The 19,174-nt window shown below is 45.0% G+C and overlaps 1 protein-coding gene across 1 annotated transcript in view; it reads right to left on the reverse strand.

Moving 5' to 3' along the window:
* Positions 1-497: 497 nt before the first annotated feature.
* Positions 498-19,174, reverse strand: part of LOC135556875 (centrosome-associated protein 350-like) — a 40,262-nt gene continuing 21,585 nt past the window's right edge. Inside the window, exons 16-37 of the mRNA XM_064990294.1 lie at positions 17,909-18,129; positions 17,649-17,812; positions 17,358-17,468; positions 16,845-16,985; positions 16,495-16,682; positions 16,158-16,321; positions 15,802-16,001; positions 14,733-14,920; positions 14,402-14,489; positions 14,145-14,297; positions 13,785-13,942; positions 10,404-10,648; positions 9,985-10,172; positions 8,395-8,521; positions 7,762-7,922; positions 7,524-7,660; positions 7,362-7,438; positions 5,501-7,269; positions 4,050-4,502; positions 3,827-3,973; positions 3,423-3,545; positions 498-3,293 (exon numbers count right to left, since the gene is read on the reverse strand). Coding sequence (XP_064846366.1) covers positions 3,129-3,293; positions 3,423-3,545; positions 3,827-3,973; positions 4,050-4,502; positions 5,501-7,269; positions 7,362-7,438; positions 7,524-7,660; positions 7,762-7,922; positions 8,395-8,521; positions 9,985-10,172; positions 10,404-10,648; positions 13,785-13,942; positions 14,145-14,297; positions 14,402-14,489; positions 14,733-14,920; positions 15,802-16,001; positions 16,158-16,321; positions 16,495-16,682; positions 16,845-16,985; positions 17,358-17,468; positions 17,649-17,812; positions 17,909-18,129 — 5,368 coding nt within the window. The 3' untranslated portion in view covers positions 498-3,128. The remainder of the gene's footprint in view (positions 3,294-3,422; positions 3,546-3,826; positions 3,974-4,049; positions 4,503-5,500; positions 7,270-7,361; positions 7,439-7,523; positions 7,661-7,761; positions 7,923-8,394; positions 8,522-9,984; positions 10,173-10,403; positions 10,649-13,784; positions 13,943-14,144; positions 14,298-14,401; positions 14,490-14,732; positions 14,921-15,801; positions 16,002-16,157; positions 16,322-16,494; positions 16,683-16,844; positions 16,986-17,357; positions 17,469-17,648; positions 17,813-17,908; positions 18,130-19,174) is intronic.

Raw genomic sequence — 19,174 nt, forward strand, 5'->3', positions numbered from 1 at the left:
GCCACTGAAATGTACTGTTTTGTCACACAACACAATGCCACAGATTGAGGGAGCGTGCAATTGGCATGTTGACTGCAGGGATGTCCACCATAGCAGTTGCCAGAGAATGTAATGTTCATTTCTCTACCATAAGCCACCTCCAACGGCATTTTAGATAATTTTGTAGTATGTCCAACCGGCCAAACAACGGCATACCACGTATAACCACACCAACCCAGGACTTCCACATCTGGCTTCTTCACCTGCGGGATCATCTGGAGGGAGGGGGTGCTGAGGAGTATTTCTGTCTGTAACAAAGCCCATTCTAATTGGCTGAGCCTGGCTCCCCGTGGGTGGGTCTAAGCCCTCCCAGGCCCACACCATGCCCAATCATGTTAAATCTATAGATTAGATTTAACATTAATTTATTTCAATTGACTGAACTCCTTATACACACTAACTCAGTAATATTGAGTTATATTTTTTTTCTGTACAGTTATAAAAGTAAATTGTATGGGTTACATTTTCAATGTATGAGCTTTACTGTACTTTAATGCTTGTCATATTCTACTTCCACAAGCTAATGACAATCAAAGGCTGAGGTGATGAGTCAGCATTGTGATAACGTGTGGGGTATAACTCAGGGTGCAACAGGACACAGTGAGGAAGTCCTGCAGCTTTGTTTATAATAATACACGTATGACATCACTCAAATTGGGGAAAATAATAAGGCAAAAAAAAATGAAAAGGAAAACCACATTCGGCCAAACGTACTTGAGGCACTGTGCTAGGGATGATTTTTGCAGGTTATAGCAGACATTTAATATTTGGAAATAAAGCTTTATTTACAACTTCAAAGTTCAATTTAGTTAAAATATGTATACTATATACATATCTGCAATGTGAACAATGTTTATTTTACAAAATTATTCCAGGTTCAATAGTGAGTCAGATCCAATAGGGAACTGTTCTAGTAGATTTACACCCCATAAAACAATTCACAAGTCTAGTGTAGCTGCGTCTCTGACAGTAGTACATTCTAAATATTCATACACTTTAAAAGATGCAAAAAGATCTCTAGTCTACTCAATTTCATTATCAAACCATTTTTGCCTAATATACATTTTTGCTTTGGAGTTAGAATACCCATCTTCACAGCAAGGGCCAACACAAACCTACTACAGACAGCAGTTTGAAAACTGTCTGGAGGCGTATTGGTTACATTGCAATTCAATGTTTTTCCACAAGACTACAAAGCTGGCTTGTATGATCCAAACATAAAACAATGTACCCAACCAACAAATACTGCATAGTTATAAATGGGACATTACATCCATCAGTTACAATCAATTCATATTTATCCTCAGCTACCATCAATTCAGATTATGCTCACCATTCTACAGGGGGGGGTGTTGCAATTCAGCCTTGTGGATTAACTTACTTGGTATTAAATCACATCACTATTTTGTCATACCACACAACATGGGGCATATCATGGAGAAATGGGTATTAAAGGGAAATGTACAGTTAAACTGTTAACTGTCTATTGTGAGATGTTGATCTACTCCTTCTGGTAAAATAACAGCAGTGGTAAAATGCAAATTCACAATAGACAGTTAATCTACTCCTTCTGGTAAAATAACAGTGGTTGTAAAAATGCAAATTGGCATGGAAACTATTTTCATTCCCACCATTAAGGTCACTTGTCTAACCAAAATTACAATTGACAAGCATCACCGTGCATGGTAAATTAATTTGTACATCACAGCATTCTTGGACTAAAGTATCTACTGATGAGAGGACAGAATAAGCCCTTGAACATTGTTGTTGAATGCTAGGACCCACACACATTAATCAATGACTCACACTTGCTACCATGCTGCTAAAGCCATTGTGTACGTGACGAATGGAGAGAACATTAGGTTCCATTGCAGTAAGTCAGAAGTGCATCATCAGTGACACCCAAAGGCATAATACATTTATTTACCTACCATAAATGGCATTTGAGTCATGCTACCTTAGAACCATTAGAAATGCAATACCGAGTCTGTGAGCAAAAGGCAAATGGGGGATTTCAAAGGGTGTTCTCTGGTTAGAACTATGCTTAGGTAAACACTGAACAAGGCAGAGGCTGAAGTTTAACCCAGTTGGAAAAATACTTTTCCTTTAGGTATTTATGAAAAGGTATGTACTGTATATGTAAATATCATTCAAATAAAGGAGGTACATAAGAGTAGAGACATCAACTAAGGCCTGTAAATTGTGTTGTTCCTTTTGAGTGTGGCAATTCATAATCATACAGAACAAAAAAAGAGACACTAACTGAATCAGGTAAAAGGCCAATTTTAAGGCTTGAATCCAGCGTGACAGGCTGGTTTCCAATCTAACCAGGTAGAACCTCTAGGCATCTGTTCTCCTTGCCAATACACTAGTTACGAGGCAAAAACATGTTAGAAAAAGGACAGTGTTTAAACCCATCAATTACTAATATTTGGATTTTTAAATATTAAATACAAAAGGTAGATTTTAATTTATTTTTCACTCACTCCCTATACAATGTATTGCCATTTCTACATTCACATTTCTTTTTGTGCTTTGTTATTTCATCATTATTTTACAAAATGCTGAAGTAATTTGTTTTGAAACCTGTTAACAGCAAGTTTGCTTTCAACAACAAAACCATAATCGAAATATTTTCCATACAATAAATAGCACAATACAAAAAGGCAAAATATTTCATTTTTATACAACCTGATAACCCCAATGACTTCCACACTTGACATAGAAATCTTCTCATCATCACCTATTATTAGATGACCCAGACTGCTCCTCAATGCTGTCTTGAGTTCATGAGCCATGGAACAGTCAATTTAGCAGCATTGATGAATTTAATGGGGAAACAAGATCCACTCCATCTTTGACTGGACATGAACAGGGCAGCCAGCATGGGAGGCTTTACATGTTGGTTGAAGGCTGGATCAAAGATGTTTGGTGTAAGACATGTGGTAGATCCACAATTAGCTAGTCCAAAGCTGTGTTGCAGAGGGGTACCAGTTTGACTGAACTGAAGGCATCTGGAGATCATTGGCACATTGGCTGTGGGAGGGACTGTCTGGTGGAAGATGGGTTTACAATGGGGGCTTAAAAGCTTAGGAAAGGGCTCTTTTCAATCTCTTCTCCTGAATTTGTGTGAGAACTTCTGCTGTGTCTTTTATCAACGAATCAAAGATACCGTCAGCCAACTGCATCTTGACATAGAGCTCATCCTCATCATAGTTCACCCACAGAGACTCTTCCTCATGAAGCTCCTGGACCTGAAAATGCACACAAGACATCTCACTACCAGAAAATACACTTTACATTAGTTGGGTAATTCATAAAATAAAGGACTTCTTGAATTCAGAACGAGTCACCCCTAAAGCTTCACCATTTCATGCTCTTACCAGAATATGATCTACTCGATCCCGTTTTTTCCTTCCGAATTTCAGCATCTTCTGCCAATCTGTTTTCTGGTTGAGGTCTTTCTTCAGGCTATACAGTTTTAACACCTCTGTGGTGATGAACACCTGGAAGACGAGATTTTACTTTAGATGGCACCATAAGCATGGCATATGTAACAAGAGTTAAGAACATGGCGTAAGCTCACTCCACAGCGAGCTTGAAATGTTGCCAATGGAGCCATCGATACAGAGCTTTTTCTATAGCTCAATTGCTTGGTACGTTGTCAAGGAGGGCAGTCACATGTGTTTGCGAGCAGAACACCACTAGTTTGAGCCTGGTATGGAACAGGGACAGTGGAGAAAGCTATACTGTTAGCAGCACACTGACGTCGGTTTCACATACACACCTGAACTCTGGTGATGTCGCCAGGGCTCTTTACTCTATGGAAGTAGGAGGAGTTCATGCGTCGAGGCTTCACCCACTGAGGCTGATGGGCATTAGGATCCTCTGCAAAGATCTCCTGGATGATCTCCCATGTTAAGTCATATACAGCCTGCAGATAATAAGCAAATGTCAGTGGATACATTTCAATACATGACAAGGGTCATCTCTTTTTAATGTGTCCTTACCTGTCTGTAGCTGCGAACACATTGACTTTCTTGATCCTTGCCATCGCATCCCAGGAACTCCTCTGAAGGCTTAGGGACTGGGAGCCCAGTGAGAGTCTGTGTGCCCTGGCCCAGTTTAGATTGGTTCCAGATCTCCTGGGTGGCAGCGTCGACCAGCTTCTCCACCTTCGGGGCGGAGTGGGGCACCACCATGGCAGGCTGCTCAGGGAGCTTGGGCTGCCGGGGCAGCTCTGGTCTGGGTGGGGTCTTCACCTGGTCAGCCAGGTTTACTGACAGCCCACCCTCCTCCTGCTGTTTCCGGTTTTGCTGCTCTCTACGAGAGCTGAGGCCATAATCCTCATCGAACCAGTCCTGCTCGTCCCCCAGTTCATCCAGCAGCTCCCGGTTCAACTCCAGCTCTGCCAGACGTTTGGTCAACTCTTCCTGACCACTAGCCCCCAACACTGGACTCTCCTATGGATACAGAGTAAGGACAAGAGCCACTAAGTGAAAACCCTAAGAAAATCTAAGATTTATTTTTTTACTTCTGACATAAATATTTACATAACAAAAGAAAACAGAGCACCAAATTCAAATGGATATACACAGAGTGTACAAAATATTAAGAACACCTTCCTAATATTGAGTTGCACAACCTTTTGCCCTCAGAACAGCCTCAATTCGTCAGGGCATAGACTCTACAATGTGTCGAAAGTGTTCCACAGGGATTTTGGCCCATGTCGACTCCAATGCTTCCCACAGTTGTGTCAAGTTGGCTGGATGTCCTTTGGGTGGTGGACCATTCTTGATACACACGGGAAACTGTTGAGCACGGAAAAATCCAGTAGCGTTGCAGTTCTTGATACAAACCAGTGCGCCTGGCATCTACTACCACAACCCTTCAAAAGGCACTTAAATATTTTGTCTTTCCCATACACCCTGTGAATGGCACACACACACACAATCCATGTCTCAATTGTCTAAAGGCTTTAAAAAAAATACTTCTTTAACCCATATCCTCCCCTTCATCTACATTAAACAAGTGACATCAATAAGGGATTATAGCCTTCACTGGGATTCACCTGGTCAGTCTGTCATGGAAAGTGCAGGTTTTCATAATGTTTTATACACTCAGCGTAGATAAGCACGTTGGTCAAAGTTGTTGTTTGACCTTTGGACTCAAACAAATCCACAAAAAGGGTATTTTGAGGTCAAATCAACTCTGGAGGGTTATCAACAGTGCTGCTATGCCCAATTATTGATCCATTCCCCTACAGCAATGTAATCAGTTCTGTTTAATCATTTACTAAGACAAATCAGCTCTTTGAAGTACTTCAGCTGAAAATATCATAAATGAAATGCATTACACATGATGTGATTGCAGGTTATCACATTATCTGAAGAAAATACAGTATATTTTAACACTTCGAACATTTACTCTATAACTGTCTTAAAATGGGATCAAAACTCACCGGGCGGTTACAGAGTTCTGGAGACGACACTTGCTCCTCTTGGTCTCCATCTAGGAAGAAGGGCAGACCATCTCTCTGTGCCACAACGTGAGCTTGGGAGACCGTTTCCCTACCCTCTTCATTAAAAAGGTAATCTTTCATTTGATTAACAGCTGATATCTTCTCTTCTTTGGCCTTTCTGATCTGTGCGAATTGCTTCACAGCGTCTTTCATGAAGTTGTTGAGAAGCTTATCTGCAAAAGCACCGAGGGTGTCTTTCACCACGGTCTGCTCTGGAGTAGATTTCTGATGGGCATCTAGGCCATTCCTCTCAATGATGGTAGAGGCCTCATCAATAGTTATCTTACGGTCTATGTCAGTGATGAGACTGGTAGGTACATCTTCAAGGTCCAGAATGATGGTCTTAGTTCTTTTATTGGACATTGAATATTCTCCCTGTTTGAACTCATGTAAGTTGATCAAGTTTTTCTGGTGTTCAGCTGAATCATCATTCACATCAGTAGGTCCGTTGTCTCCAGAACGATTACGCTGAGATACACCTCTTTTATTTTGCAGATTGCTTTCATGCATTTCCTCCTCAAAGTTGCATTTCTTTGGCTCGTTTTCAGATTGGTGGTCAAGGAACGAGTCCTCGCCCTCTGTGGTGTCCACATAGATTTCAAACTTCTCTGGCATACAGAAGATCTTGTCCGGAGGAGCGAAGATGCCATGATCCTCCTCACACTCAAAGTACACCACCCCATCGTAGGTGCCATTGTTGCTTCCTTCAGACTTGTCCAGCTCCACTCCAGCCCAGAAGCCATTGGCAAAGCTGGTGTGGCCCTTGAATCTAAGCGTACCAGGCTGGACGTTGCTCACTAAAACCCTGTCTCCAATGGCGAAGTTAGGCATTTCATCCAGTGCTGGTGAACGTGGGGTCTGGGAAGGGGAGATCGTTGGGGAGCAGTTTGAACTAATGACCTGGGAATCCTTGGTTTGGCTCTGCAGGTCAAGAAGTCTTTCAGAGTGAGGACTGCCACCAGGAGCTCCAGATCTTCCACTTGGCTCCTCACCAATCTCCTCCTCACTACTGTAGAAGGGGGACCTGCGGTGGGAAGCCTCTCTGGTCTCTTGGCGGGATGGTGAGGTAGGTTTGGTGCCTTGGTTTTCCTCCCTGAGTGACGACTCCACTGAGATTTCAAAGTCTTCATGATAACCATCAGCTGAAGGAGGAGAGGCACCCTTACCCTTGGTTGAAAAGTCACCCTTTGATGACAAGACAGACTCAGGGGTGTAGTCTCGCTCTTTGATGGGGGATGGTGACTTAGCAGATATCTCATCAACATCAAGACTGCTTATCAGGGAACTCCCTTGTTCTCCTTTCTCTGAGGAAACATGTTCTGACAGAGAATGGTGCTGCTGGGAACATGGGCTGTGCTCTAGGTCAAGTTTGAGTAGATGGTCAAAGTGATGGTCTTCAGAGCGTGACTGAGTGTGCTCAGTTCCTTCAGACTTCACAGAGTCCAGCTCCTCCATGACCTCTGACTGGTGGCTAGAGACGACACGCTCATCCCCAGAGTCGGTAGCCTGTGGCCTGGCTGGCTCCCTCAGGGGGAGTGCCCCCTCAGAGGGCTGCCTGGGGAGAGGCTCTGGGGACAGCAGGCCCCTCAGACTGTTGGTGTGCTCTGGACTCCCATACACTGGAGTTGGGGTGACAGTAGGGGGGTCCTCGTCTGAGGACTCCTCATGCCATGCTGAATATTTACTGAGCCCGGATGTTGTGAGGTCATCTGACAACAAAACATGGAACAACTTGTGTTATCACAGTATGGGCACAAATGTCAACGTGGAGAAATACACTTCTTGATAATGCACAACCCACCTTGTTCAACTGGAGAATGTGGAAGTGTCTTCTCAGCTTTCTCTGAGTCAGAGACAACCTTCCAGTCGGTTTCAGGTCTGGAGAGGAAAAAAACATGTTTAGATGAAGATGGACCAATTCATCAGTTTGTGCAACATACACATAGTTAGTATGTTGGTGTACCTGTAAGGAGGTGGTGGTTTAATCTTGGGCTTCTCTGTGGCTGAGGTGGGGGCCAGGATCTGAGGCTTGGCAGCAGGTGTCAAGTCCGGTTCCTTACTCAACTCAGTCTCGGTCTTCTCAATGAAATAATTGTAGGACTAGACATAAGGAAACAAACAAAGCCCAAAGTAAGTCACTGTTCTTGTTATTGCTCATTGAATGGAGGAGGGCAGGCTAGGATTCTCTGATATACACTGACCTCTAGCTGCTTCAGTAGGCTGGCCTCCTGGGCTTTCAGACGCTCTTTGTGCCTCTTCTTCTGCTCCTTCTTCAGCTGGTACACCACAGACTTGCGTTTGCGCAGCTCCTCTTTGAGGGCACGGATACGGCTCTCAATGTTGCTCTGATCTGACATAGGCTCTGTGTGACACAATAAGTATGGTTAGAATGCTAAATCCATGCCAGACTGATTAGTATAAAGTAATCCAACTTAGAACTACTGAACTCAAATTCTCAGAAGGGGGAGTAAATATTTATTTATTTGCGGTTTGTCCATCCGGACGTTCATAGACTACTCCAAAAATGCCTGCACATGTTATGTTAGTGCTAAAAATCTGATGATTGAAATGTCCACTATAATAGCACAACAGAACCAGCAACGACAGTTTAAAGGACTGTGACTGTAGCTCAGTGACGGCTGGGAAGCTTCCATACTCCCATAACACAAGCAGGTTGAGTGTCAGGGAACTGCACGCATAACCCTTTTCTTACAGCATCACTTTATGCCTGCAGTCAGTCCTCTTTCGACTCGGCTTTTCAACAGCTCTAACAGAAAATAAAAATGATGTCCCGTTTTGGAGGCCCTACTGCTCCAGAGAGGGGACCAACTCACCTGTGCCAGAGGGAGTGTCAGCGGCCTTGGGGTCGTGGCTGGAGGTCCTGGAGGAGGAGCGGAGCTGCATCTTGCTGCTGCCCTCTGGGTGTGTGTTAGTGCTGAGGCTGGCGTTTGGTGAAGGAGACTGTACAACAGAGGAAAAGGATAGGGCCCAAGGGGAATTCAGGACAGTCTCACATTCACCACAACAGCATGCCCCAAACTAACTAACCAAGACACACCAAAACTCACACACATACACAAAAACAAACACACTCAAAAGGCAGTGTCTAACGGTACAGGCACAGATGCCTTTCTGTGACATTTAGACTTGAGTGTTTCTGCTTACATCTCATTTGCATGTGGCTTCTAAATTCCTGAGACGATTTAAATAACCCCAAATAACGATAGTGACATCTAGCTCCATAAGATGAGCTCACAGGAGTGAAGGAAAGAAGTGATTTTTTAAAGTGTTTTCCTCTTTACCCAATAGGGCAGTTAATTGAATATTATTAATGTCACACTCAAATAACAATCAAGTAACACATTAACTGTGCACAAGGAAAGTGACAATTCCCTGAAAGAAGCAACTGAGTCTGGACCCTGGACAAAGGCCGACATTCACTGAGCTGCCTAAAGCCTCTTCCCCCTCAGGAGGCTGAAAAGATTTGGCACGGACCCCCAGATCCTCAAAAAGTTCTACAGCTGCACTATTGAGAGCATCTTGACTGGCTGCATCACCGCTTGGTATGGCAACTGCTTAGCATCCGACCGTATTGCGCTACAGAGGGTAGTACGTGCGGCCCAGTACATCACTGAAGCCGAGCTCTCTGTCATTCAGGACCTCCTAACCAGGCGGTCAGGTGAAAGCCCTAAAAATAATCAAAGACTCCAGCTAACCAAGACATAGTCGGTTCTCTCTGCAACCGCATGGCAAGCGTTACCGGAGAGCCAAGTAACAATGGAACCAAAAGGCTTCTGAACAGCTTCTACCCCCAAGCCATAAGACTGCTCAACAGTTCATTAAATGGCTACAGGGATTTTTTTCCTTTTCACCCCCTACCCAGATGTACATAGTACTTCAATCACCTAACCAAACCTACAATTCCCCCTCAATCTATCACTCCAATTACCTGGTACTCCAGCACACTGATTTGTCACCGATACAACGTATATTTCATCGTGTTAATATTTTATTTGTATCTATTTGTTAATTTTCTTACTGCATTGTTGGGAAAGGACTCGTAAGTAAGCATTTCACGGTAAAGTGTACACTTGTTGTATTCGGCGCACGTCACAAATAAAATTTGATGGGAAGAGCGCTAACAAAGTCTCACTTTGGTCTCAGGAGGGGTAATACTTGGAGCATACGCGTTGACAGATTCTGGTAACTCATACAATTCCTTGCACAGCTCCTCCATCTACACTCAGGACTTAGACTCCCCCTCTGTGAGCAAGAGAGTAAGGCCCTGTGCATGTTGCTTTTTTGTGTGGGAGGGGGTCAATAAAACAATCTAATCTTATGGAAGGGTTCATAAACAAATGTAATCAATGTATTTCTACTGTAGTAATAGATAACATGACACCACAACATGCACAGGGCCTTACTCTCTTGCTCGCAGGGGGAGAGTCTAAGTCCTGGGTGTAGATGGAGGGGCTGTGCTGGGTGGAGGGCAGCTCAGAGACAGAGCCAGGCTGATCAGTGGAGGGGATGTCTGGCTGCTGGGACCCAGAGAGCTCTGTGTGCACGCTGGAGCCAGTCACTACTGGGGAGTAGTCACCCTCACTCACAGAGTCTGAGGAGAGACACAACGGTCAAGAGCAGATGAATACACCTACAGCCTCAAACATGGATATGCAGCTTGCTGTAAGATGTTCTCGCCTTCATAAAAGCATACGAGACAAGGCAAGCAAACTCATACCTGGTAACAGGCAATAAACAGAAACTACTGCATACTACAGCATGTGCTAATTTCATCTCATACAATAGGCCTATAGCTCAGTGTCTGTCAACAGCGGTCTCTCACCTCTGTCAGTCTTTCCCTCAGGATCGTGCTGGCCAGAGCTGGCATTGGGGCTGGCGTTGGAGCAGTCTCTGTGATCTGACCTCTGGTCTCCTTCTCTAGGACGCTCTCTGTCCCAGGCAGCCAGGGCCTGCTTCTCCATCCGCCTCACCTCAGCCTCCTCAGCATCCAGCCTCTGCTTCCACTCCAGCAGCTCCTCCGCATGCCTCCGCCGATGCATCAGACCCTGCTCCCGCTTAGTCAGGAACCTGGTGGTGGGGAGGACAGGAGGAAGGGAGAGAAAGCACAAAGAATGGTAGGTGCAATTGGTGTGAGAAGCAGTGAAATGATTGCAACGTCGCAGAAGCTAGTGGAGTCATCAGCAGTCCAACCAGTCAACCCAACCACCCCCTGCACATCTTCACTGCAAACTGAAAACCTCCGGGACGGTCCACACACCTCAGACATGGTTTCATTTTGACACCATAGTGAACAAGTCATCCAAACTCTTCCACCAACAACAGAGTACAAACATTTGATCAAAATGGATAAAACAGGCACAAAGAGTAGTAGTTAGGTTCAATCAGTTGGTTTGACCCCAGGGCTTAACATCACTGTAGGACACCCCACAAAATATCAGTCAAAGACCACCAATGGTTAAAAAAAACAAAAAAGTCAAAATGTCTATGGGTGTAACGTCGACATGAATTCTACACAACACAAGAGTCAAAATGCATTGCCCATGTATACTGCGGAAAGAAAATACTTTCAAAATTGTTTCTCCATTGCTTTGATTTATAATGTACATTGAAAAGAACTGGTTCATTATGCACTGCAAGTTAAATCAGCTATTTTGCATGTTGACTATAATTAGTAGAAGTGCTAGACAGTACTGTGTTTGCGTGTCTCTCTTTCACGCACTAGTACAGCTTTGGGTTAGACTGTGCTCCCAATTCTATTAAGCCCACTTGCAATACATACTCATTAGCCCATCACAAGCAACAGTTACCTAATCAGGAACGTCTGTGAAGATTTACTGGGCTCATTGAACAGATTAAACCCCTCTATCAATGCTAAAGCACCGGCCAAAGGCACTGCTTCTTTTGCATGGACGGTGTGTAGCCTAATATCTTATAATTTACTCTGGACATTGGACATTTCTTCAACAAAAGTAGTGAGTGACATGAATATGAGAAAGTCATGCAGATCCTGATTCAGTCACTCTGAATGAGTTAAATGAGCCCCTCAAAGCAACACCACAGAGATTGGAGAGCTCTCGCTGTTCAATGGGAGTCTCGTTCAAATCAGGCCAACTGTATTAAAAGGAATATGACCTTTGACCTTAGCAGACCAAAGTGAGGTCATTTCATTACTGGCAAAAATGCCTTTTGTTTTTTCACTTCTTGTTTAATTTCTGTGCCCCTTCATGCATATGGTTGTGAACGTACATGCAATGCCTGGTTTGTGTTGCCAACAGGATGCCAGTGGGTGTTATTCAAGCTTTCACTTCACACTTCCTGGAAAAAAAGGAAATTGGGAGGCGGGAGCTGAACACAAGCATGGTCCTTGGGACAGGGGGCAGAGAAGGAGAGCCAGCAGTGAGAGGCGAGAGCAGCACTGTACCTGACCAACTGGATGTAGATAAACAGCTGGAGGTAGGGGAAACAGACACTGCGAGATGCCCAGTGGTGGGCCGTAAACGGAGAGAAGTAGTAGTGAACAGGAGAGCAGTGTCTACAACCAAACAAAGCAAGGACACGTGACACAGGAAAAACCCCACAAAATATGAGTTGGAGAATGAGAAAACAGCCAATTAGAGAGAGAATACAGGAGTGATTAAGCATGTGCTTAATTGTACTGAATGTTTCATGGTTTCATTCAAAGTGAAGTAATGTAGTTAATCTGCCAGGGTTTTGTGTTGGTGGCAGAGCTTAGAGGGGTATTAAAACTCAGTCCTTTTCATCAGGAGTTGGCCAGGACATGGCAAGATGTGCATGTGTGTCTTTGGAGCTGGACTCCAATAAAGAGCAGGTGTGTAGGAATGTGCAGCCATGTGTGAAAGCGTGCAGCAGTGCCAGAGACTGATAAATTATAATCCTAAAAAGGTTAAGAGAGGCCTTTGTCTCATGTTGCACCTCAGAGGACATAGTGCTTCTCCTTAATTAAATGCACTGGGTGGAGGAATTTGCGAGATTAGATTATTTTAGTAAAAAGTTACAAATGTAGTGGTGGGTGATAATTGTTTTTAAGTACTGGTAACTAAAATCTGATTTAGGCTTTATTAGACTAAAACACTGGCTAAATCACACATTAACCTTCACAATGATCCACAACAACACTAGAGCATTATTAAAAGAGACAGTGTTAACATATTGAAATGGCAGGTTGTTAAGACGATCAATGCAAGCAGACAGAGGCGTGACTACAAGCAGCCTGTTAGTTCCCTATAGAAAATAAAGTCTAGGCTCAAATTGACAGTGACCTCCCACTTTTAGCTGTGATATTGGGTACATTCAGTTTCATGTTTTTTGGTAGATTATTCAATTCAAGGAATCATTCGTTCTCGGCCTACAATTTGTACTGATCACGTTGCTATTGAACGAAAGTTACAAATCCTTAAACACCACAACAACTGAACGTTTGTTAGGACCTGTACTGCAGAATGCAAAAGCATAAGAATGAGGTCAGTCGTGGAGTGCAGGTCTGGCTGTTTAACCATCGTGAGAGTCCCCTCCAGTCACATGACCACATTGTTAAAAGACTAAAACCTGCCCTCACTGCCTGTTTGAGACACCAGACAGACATTTTACACTAGATATGGTACATTTTGGAATAAGTACAGAGCTTGGAGAAGATGCAGTCTGAATAACTAACATGTATGTATAGCAGGGTTCCCCAACTGGCTGTTCGCGAGGTGGTTTTAAAATGGCCCCCCCAGGTTTTCTGCGCAAACAAAAACAATCTGCCCGCGGCTGAATCTAGTTGATGATCCCTGATCTATAGAGGACATGGAGCATATGCTTATATTCATATCCACACCACAGAAGAATTAAGGCTTATAGTCAAGCCAATCCCTCACTTTCACAAGGCAACAGCAACTTCCATCAAATGATTGTCAATAACAGAAGCTCTGAAGCTGGTACATAATTCCTTGTGATTAACAAAGGAAACAGTCTTTAATGATTGATATGCCCAATATGGTTTTGTAAGATTGTCAGTCTAAGACAAGTTAACAATCACACCCATAAAGATAAAGCTATCAAATATGGATAATTTCAGCTGTTTAAAAGTTGGTATAAATTGTGTCCATCTTATTATAAGCCCTGAAGTAGAAAGAAAAAGAGCCCATGACAAAGACTTCCAATAAGACATTTAGGTCAATAGGTTAATAGACGTTTAAATTACTTCTTATCCATGTGAGAGCGCATCTTCTTGAGCTTCTGCATGATGCTGCTGGTCTCACTGCCAGACACTGAGAGAGGAGAGGCGCTGCGCACGTCCCCGTCAGTCTTCGCAGCACTGGGGGAGGTTGCCCCTTCGACGTGCTCCGACACTGGAGTCTCCTGTAGGACATAGATGGTTACACACTCACACACCAGAAATGAAGAAGAGCGCAAGGCCCTTTCAAATCTTAAATGGAACCATGCAGTATTATTTTAGACAAATTCATAACACAAAGCATCTCTTTCTGAGGATTAGCTCAATATCTCCATAAATAACACATTCCCAGATATGAATATGATGTAAGAAGGTGGTAGTACTGACCGGTGGGGTGTCCCCGGTGCCAACACACTTGAGGCGCTCCTTCAGCTTGAGGGTGGTGTATCTCATTCTCGCTATCTCTTCCTGCTGTTTGAGAAGCAGCTGCCTCTCCTTCCTGGCTGCCCTGTTGGCCTCCTGCAGACGCTTGATCTCCGCCTGGAAACACACACAGACAGGGTCAAAGGTCATGGTCACTCAGCAGTACAGATGGGCAGTGATGGGAGCAGGTGAGATGGGCAGAGATTTTGTTGGTTAGTTACCTGTTCCTGTTGAAGTTTCATCAGTAGGCCTCTCTGCTTCTTTCTGATGGGTGGCATCTTGTCATCCTCACCCTTGTCTCTGAGGCGCCTATGAGGTCAGAAAGGAGAAACAGTGAGAACATGAATGCAAAATGAGGACAGAAGTGCCTCATGCGAAAGAAATTCAACAGAACACATTGACCAACACTAGACTAATAGTTTTGGTCAATGTGTTCTACTGAATTTCAGTCGCACATTTTCGTATGATGGAAAACAAAAAACTTTGGCGTTAGCGGAGAATGAGACAATATTTATTCAGAAAACATGGATCCTAATAAAAGTAAATCAGTGCCTTTTCTGATGCTCCAGCCAGGCGAGCTCGGCCTTGGTCTTCTCCTTAAGGGCCTTCTGTCGCAGGCGCAGCAGGGAGCTCTGGTGGTGGGCACGCACCTCTTCCTCCTTCATGTACTGACGCACCATGTCCATGGTGAACCTGGAGAAGCTGTCCTGTCCGCTGGAGAAGGGCATGCTGCCGTCCTGCTGCCGGGAGCGGGAACAATGAGTCACTGACACATCACAAAGCCTTATCAGTCAGGAAACCAGGCATACACAGAGAGCAAACAGTGGTAGATGGAAGACCATTCTGGCCACTGGTTACATGCTCCCTCCATCTGGCAAACAAATTGAGGTGAGGGAGAGGCTGCTGGCCTTGGTGGTTGCGATATAGAATCAGTGTTGTAAACGCCAAAGTGTATCCAGAGCGCTGTCAAAACACCTGGGGCCATTGAAGGCCACGGTATGTACAAGATCATCCCTACATGTGGCAGCCAGATGTGACCACAACCTCTCCTAGCCGCACCACAACCTCTCCTAGCCGCACCACAACCTCTCCTCCACCTGCTGTGTTTGAGGGGACCAGGTATGGTTCAGGGAGGGAACGATACAGCCAGGCAGGGAATCTCCTAGAACCCAGTTAAGCGGGGCCGGGGCACACAGAACGTTGATTGTGCCCAGGGTAGTAATGAGTTGAGCAGGCTTTCCCAGTCTTTCTGATGCCATGGCCAGTGGAGCCCTACAAGGCAGGCAGCTCTTTCCAGGCGTCAGTATGGCTAGGCACAATCCCGCATACTGAACCCTTCAGAGAGACAGGGAGCTCCCACTGTGGCTTGACATTAAGAGCTAAGACAAATGCTGCTGCCAACATATTAGACAGAAGCTATAATTTCACCATTACTGCGGTCAAATCGGGCTAAATGTGGATAAGCATTATACGCTGGTGACTTTAAGGAGAAACCTCCCAAAGTAAACTAGTACATTTAAGCTTTTGGATAAGTGCTAAGATTTCAGCCAATCATTATGTATTTGAGTAGTCTTGCTACCTTGCCAGCATTACAGTTATTGAAATGAGGTGGCAAACTAACCTTGGAGCTGTCCTGTGCTGCAGGGTTCTCCTGACTGGGAACGTCATCTGACTCCTCGTGAGGAACTCTATTCTTCTCCAACACTCCACGCCGGTGAGACTCGGAGGGCAGCAGCGAGCGGAACGAACGCTCCTCAATTTCATCCTCCGTCATGGACTCGTCAAACTTCAGAGAGTACTCTGTACCCACTGAGGCGCTGTCTTTATGGGGACAGATTGTTGGGGAGAGGAACATTGTTTTCTCTTTCTATGAGACTTCAGGCTATTTATGCATCAAACGATTATTATGCATTGCCTGTTTGTGATAATGGCTCCCTTCCAATCCCCACAATGAGTGCTATGAACCCCTGGCCTCACCTTTCTCATCCAGTAGGGACTGAACATGGTCACTGGGGATGGAGTCTTCAGCTGCTGTATGGGTCAGAGCCTCCACCAGTGGGCTGTTACCCGTCTCCACCTTCCTCCTCTGTCTCTTCTCATAGGAGGCCAGGGAGGGACTCCGGTGGCTGCTTTCTCCACCACTGGGGGGGGGGGGGGGGTAGTACAACGCAGAGAGGACATGTGAGGGAGAAAACCAATTGCTTATCTAGCCATGCCTATAAAGTTTAACCTGACCAAGCCAAGTATGCTGACAAGGAGAAACATCTCCCGGTGTGTCTGTCTGTAAAGAACACCAGAGTGTGAATTCCAGTACCTAATGTTGGGTCTCCTGGAGGGGGTGGAGTCAGAGCGGCTGTCCAGGTAGAAGGGCTCCTCGGTCTTGTTCTTGGCAGAAGACATCTCACCCATGAAGCTCTGGTGATGCTGCCTCTGCTGGTCAAACAGGGTGCTGATGGGAGCAGCAGCAGGGTCACCGATCTGAGAACAGGCCAGCTCCGTCATCTGAGGAGAGAGCAACTAAGTCAGCAATATATCAACTGAAAGAAACTGTGTATAGAAGCAAGAGTCAGACATTTGCAAATACATGCAACAGTGAGGAACAAACCAAGCCCAGTGACGGGCTGTAGGGACAAGAGTGGAGGGGGAGAGCGCGAGTGGTCGGACCTCTTTGATCTGGTGGGCAGCTACGGCCGTATAGCGTACAGACTCGGCCTGTTGGCTGATCATCTTAGCGTTGGCCTCCTGCATGCCTCCCAGAGACTGCTGCTGGGTCTGAGCCATGTTCTCCTGCAGCTCCACGTGAGCCTGCAACGGCACACACACACACAGTTCTGTTACTGAACCACACTACAGCCAACACACGTCTAGTAAAATAGCTCCTTTCTCACACTACATGCAGTGAAGGTAGATTGAGTTCAATAAATAGTCAAGGTGTTGGCAAATATGAAGCCACTCTCGAGACGATCATGGATCAATCTACCACCACCTTCCGGAGACACCTGAAACCCCACCTGGAATACCTAGGATAGGATAAAGCAATCCTTCTCACCCCCCCCTTAAATGATTTAGATGCACTATTGTAAAGTGTTGGTGCATGGATTTAGATCTAACTCTAGGTGAGAAGTATGTGGATTCTGCAGAGTTTCCCATTCTAAATGCCAGTGCTGTGTGCAGTACCCTGGCTGCTTTCTGCCGTGTCTCCTCCAGCTGCCATTGGGTCTCCAGCGCCTCCTGCTCTGCTTTCACCTTCAACTCATGAAGGTCACGCTCGTGCCGCTGCTGCTGCGCCTGAAAAGGTTAGAGGTCAAAGGTCAGGACCTATGGAAAAAGGTGAATGAAAACCACCAGAACATGACTACATACCCATAGCTAACATTTCAAGAGTGGAGTAGTGCCTACACTAAGCAGTCATATACATAAGTGAGCACTCTTCAGGTGCTCTGATTGGTTGGGTTGGGCCTCCCTCACCTTGAGTATCTGGGCAAGCGAGACACTTTCCTGCTGCGCCAGAGACACACCTCTTAACTGCTCCATGTCGCCCAGCTGACGCACAGACTCCTCTATAGACTCCAGGTAGTGGAGCTCTGCAGACATACGCTGCTGCAACACCCCCGGGGTGTAGTGGAGCTCACCTGGACAAGAGAGAGATGGATAGAAACAAAGGAAGTTGTAGATAGGCAATAGAGTATTTATCAAAACGGCTGAGCGGGTGTTTCTAGGTGGTATACCTGCAGCCGTGGGCTCTGCTCTGCCCCCCAGTGTAGCGGACCAGGATGAGGACGAGCTGGGGCGGGCTGAGGAGTGAGGGCAGCCAGACCCAAGCCCAAGGATGTCTGCCCCGGCTAGGGAGGCGCTGCCTGGAGACACACGACGGGAACTAGAGTCTGTCGGAGAGCCAGCTGGAGACGGGCTAGGGCTTCTGGGGGACTTCTTACTGTCCAAGCCCATACTGGAACCAAGAGAAGGAAAAATAAACAATTGATTCATATGCATGCTTTCTGAAAACATACAAACTCCCATTTGTAACTGTCAACTTAAAGAAGGCTGGATTATCGTTTGAAAAAGTGGTGGGGTGGGGGCTGGGGATTATGCTTTAAACCAAGGGTGTCAAACATATATTGCCCCGCGGGTTACATTCAGTCTTAACCAAGGTCCGGAGGGCCGCACTTAAAGACCCTTCAGCCGCAACCAGAGCAACAGCCAAAATACTATTTTTCCCTGGCACTCTGCACCAGACTTCCTAAACACATTTGAATCATTACTTCTTAGCCTCAATGCCCAGATCTATAGCCACAGCAAAATAAGCATTCTAGAGTGTTGACTTAGCTAAAGCCATACGATGTGAAAGTGGCACGTCAATTTTACTTCAGTATTCCTTGTTAAAATTTCTTATATTATTTAGTCGCTGTCAAATTTGCAAAATATAGTCCCACATCCATCGCTTTAAGAATTTCTGATGCTCCCTGACTGTCTAGCATTCGAAGACTTAAGAAGCTGGACAGAGTGACGAGACTATAAAATATAAGTTCATTATCATTCCTACACAGTTATGATTAGGTTTTGGTCATTTCAATGTCAATTGACATCATTTTTAAACAAGTGACATCAATAAGGGATCATAGCTTTCGCCTGGATTCACCTGGTCTGTCTGTCATGGAAAGGGTTTTATACACTGCTCAAAAAAATAAAGGGAACACTAAAATAACACATCCTAGATCTGAATGAATGAAATATTCTTATTAACTACTTTTTTCTTTACATAGTTGAATGTGCTGACAACAAAAATCACACAAAAATGATCAAAGAAATCAAATGTATCAACCCATGGTGGTCTGGATTTGGAGTCACACTCAAAATTAAAGTGGAAAACCACACTACAGGCTGATCCAACTTTGATGTAATGTCCTTAAAATAAGTCAAAATGAGGCTCAGTAGTGTGTGTGGCCTCCACGTGCCTGTATGACCTCCCTACAACGTCTGGGCATGCTCCTGAT

This window comes from Oncorhynchus masou, chromosome 15 (genome assembly GCF_036934945.1).
Source record: "Oncorhynchus masou masou isolate Uvic2021 chromosome 15, UVic_Omas_1.1, whole genome shotgun sequence".
In the NCBI taxonomy this organism is placed as follows: Eukaryota; Metazoa; Chordata; class Actinopteri; order Salmoniformes; family Salmonidae; genus Oncorhynchus; species Oncorhynchus masou.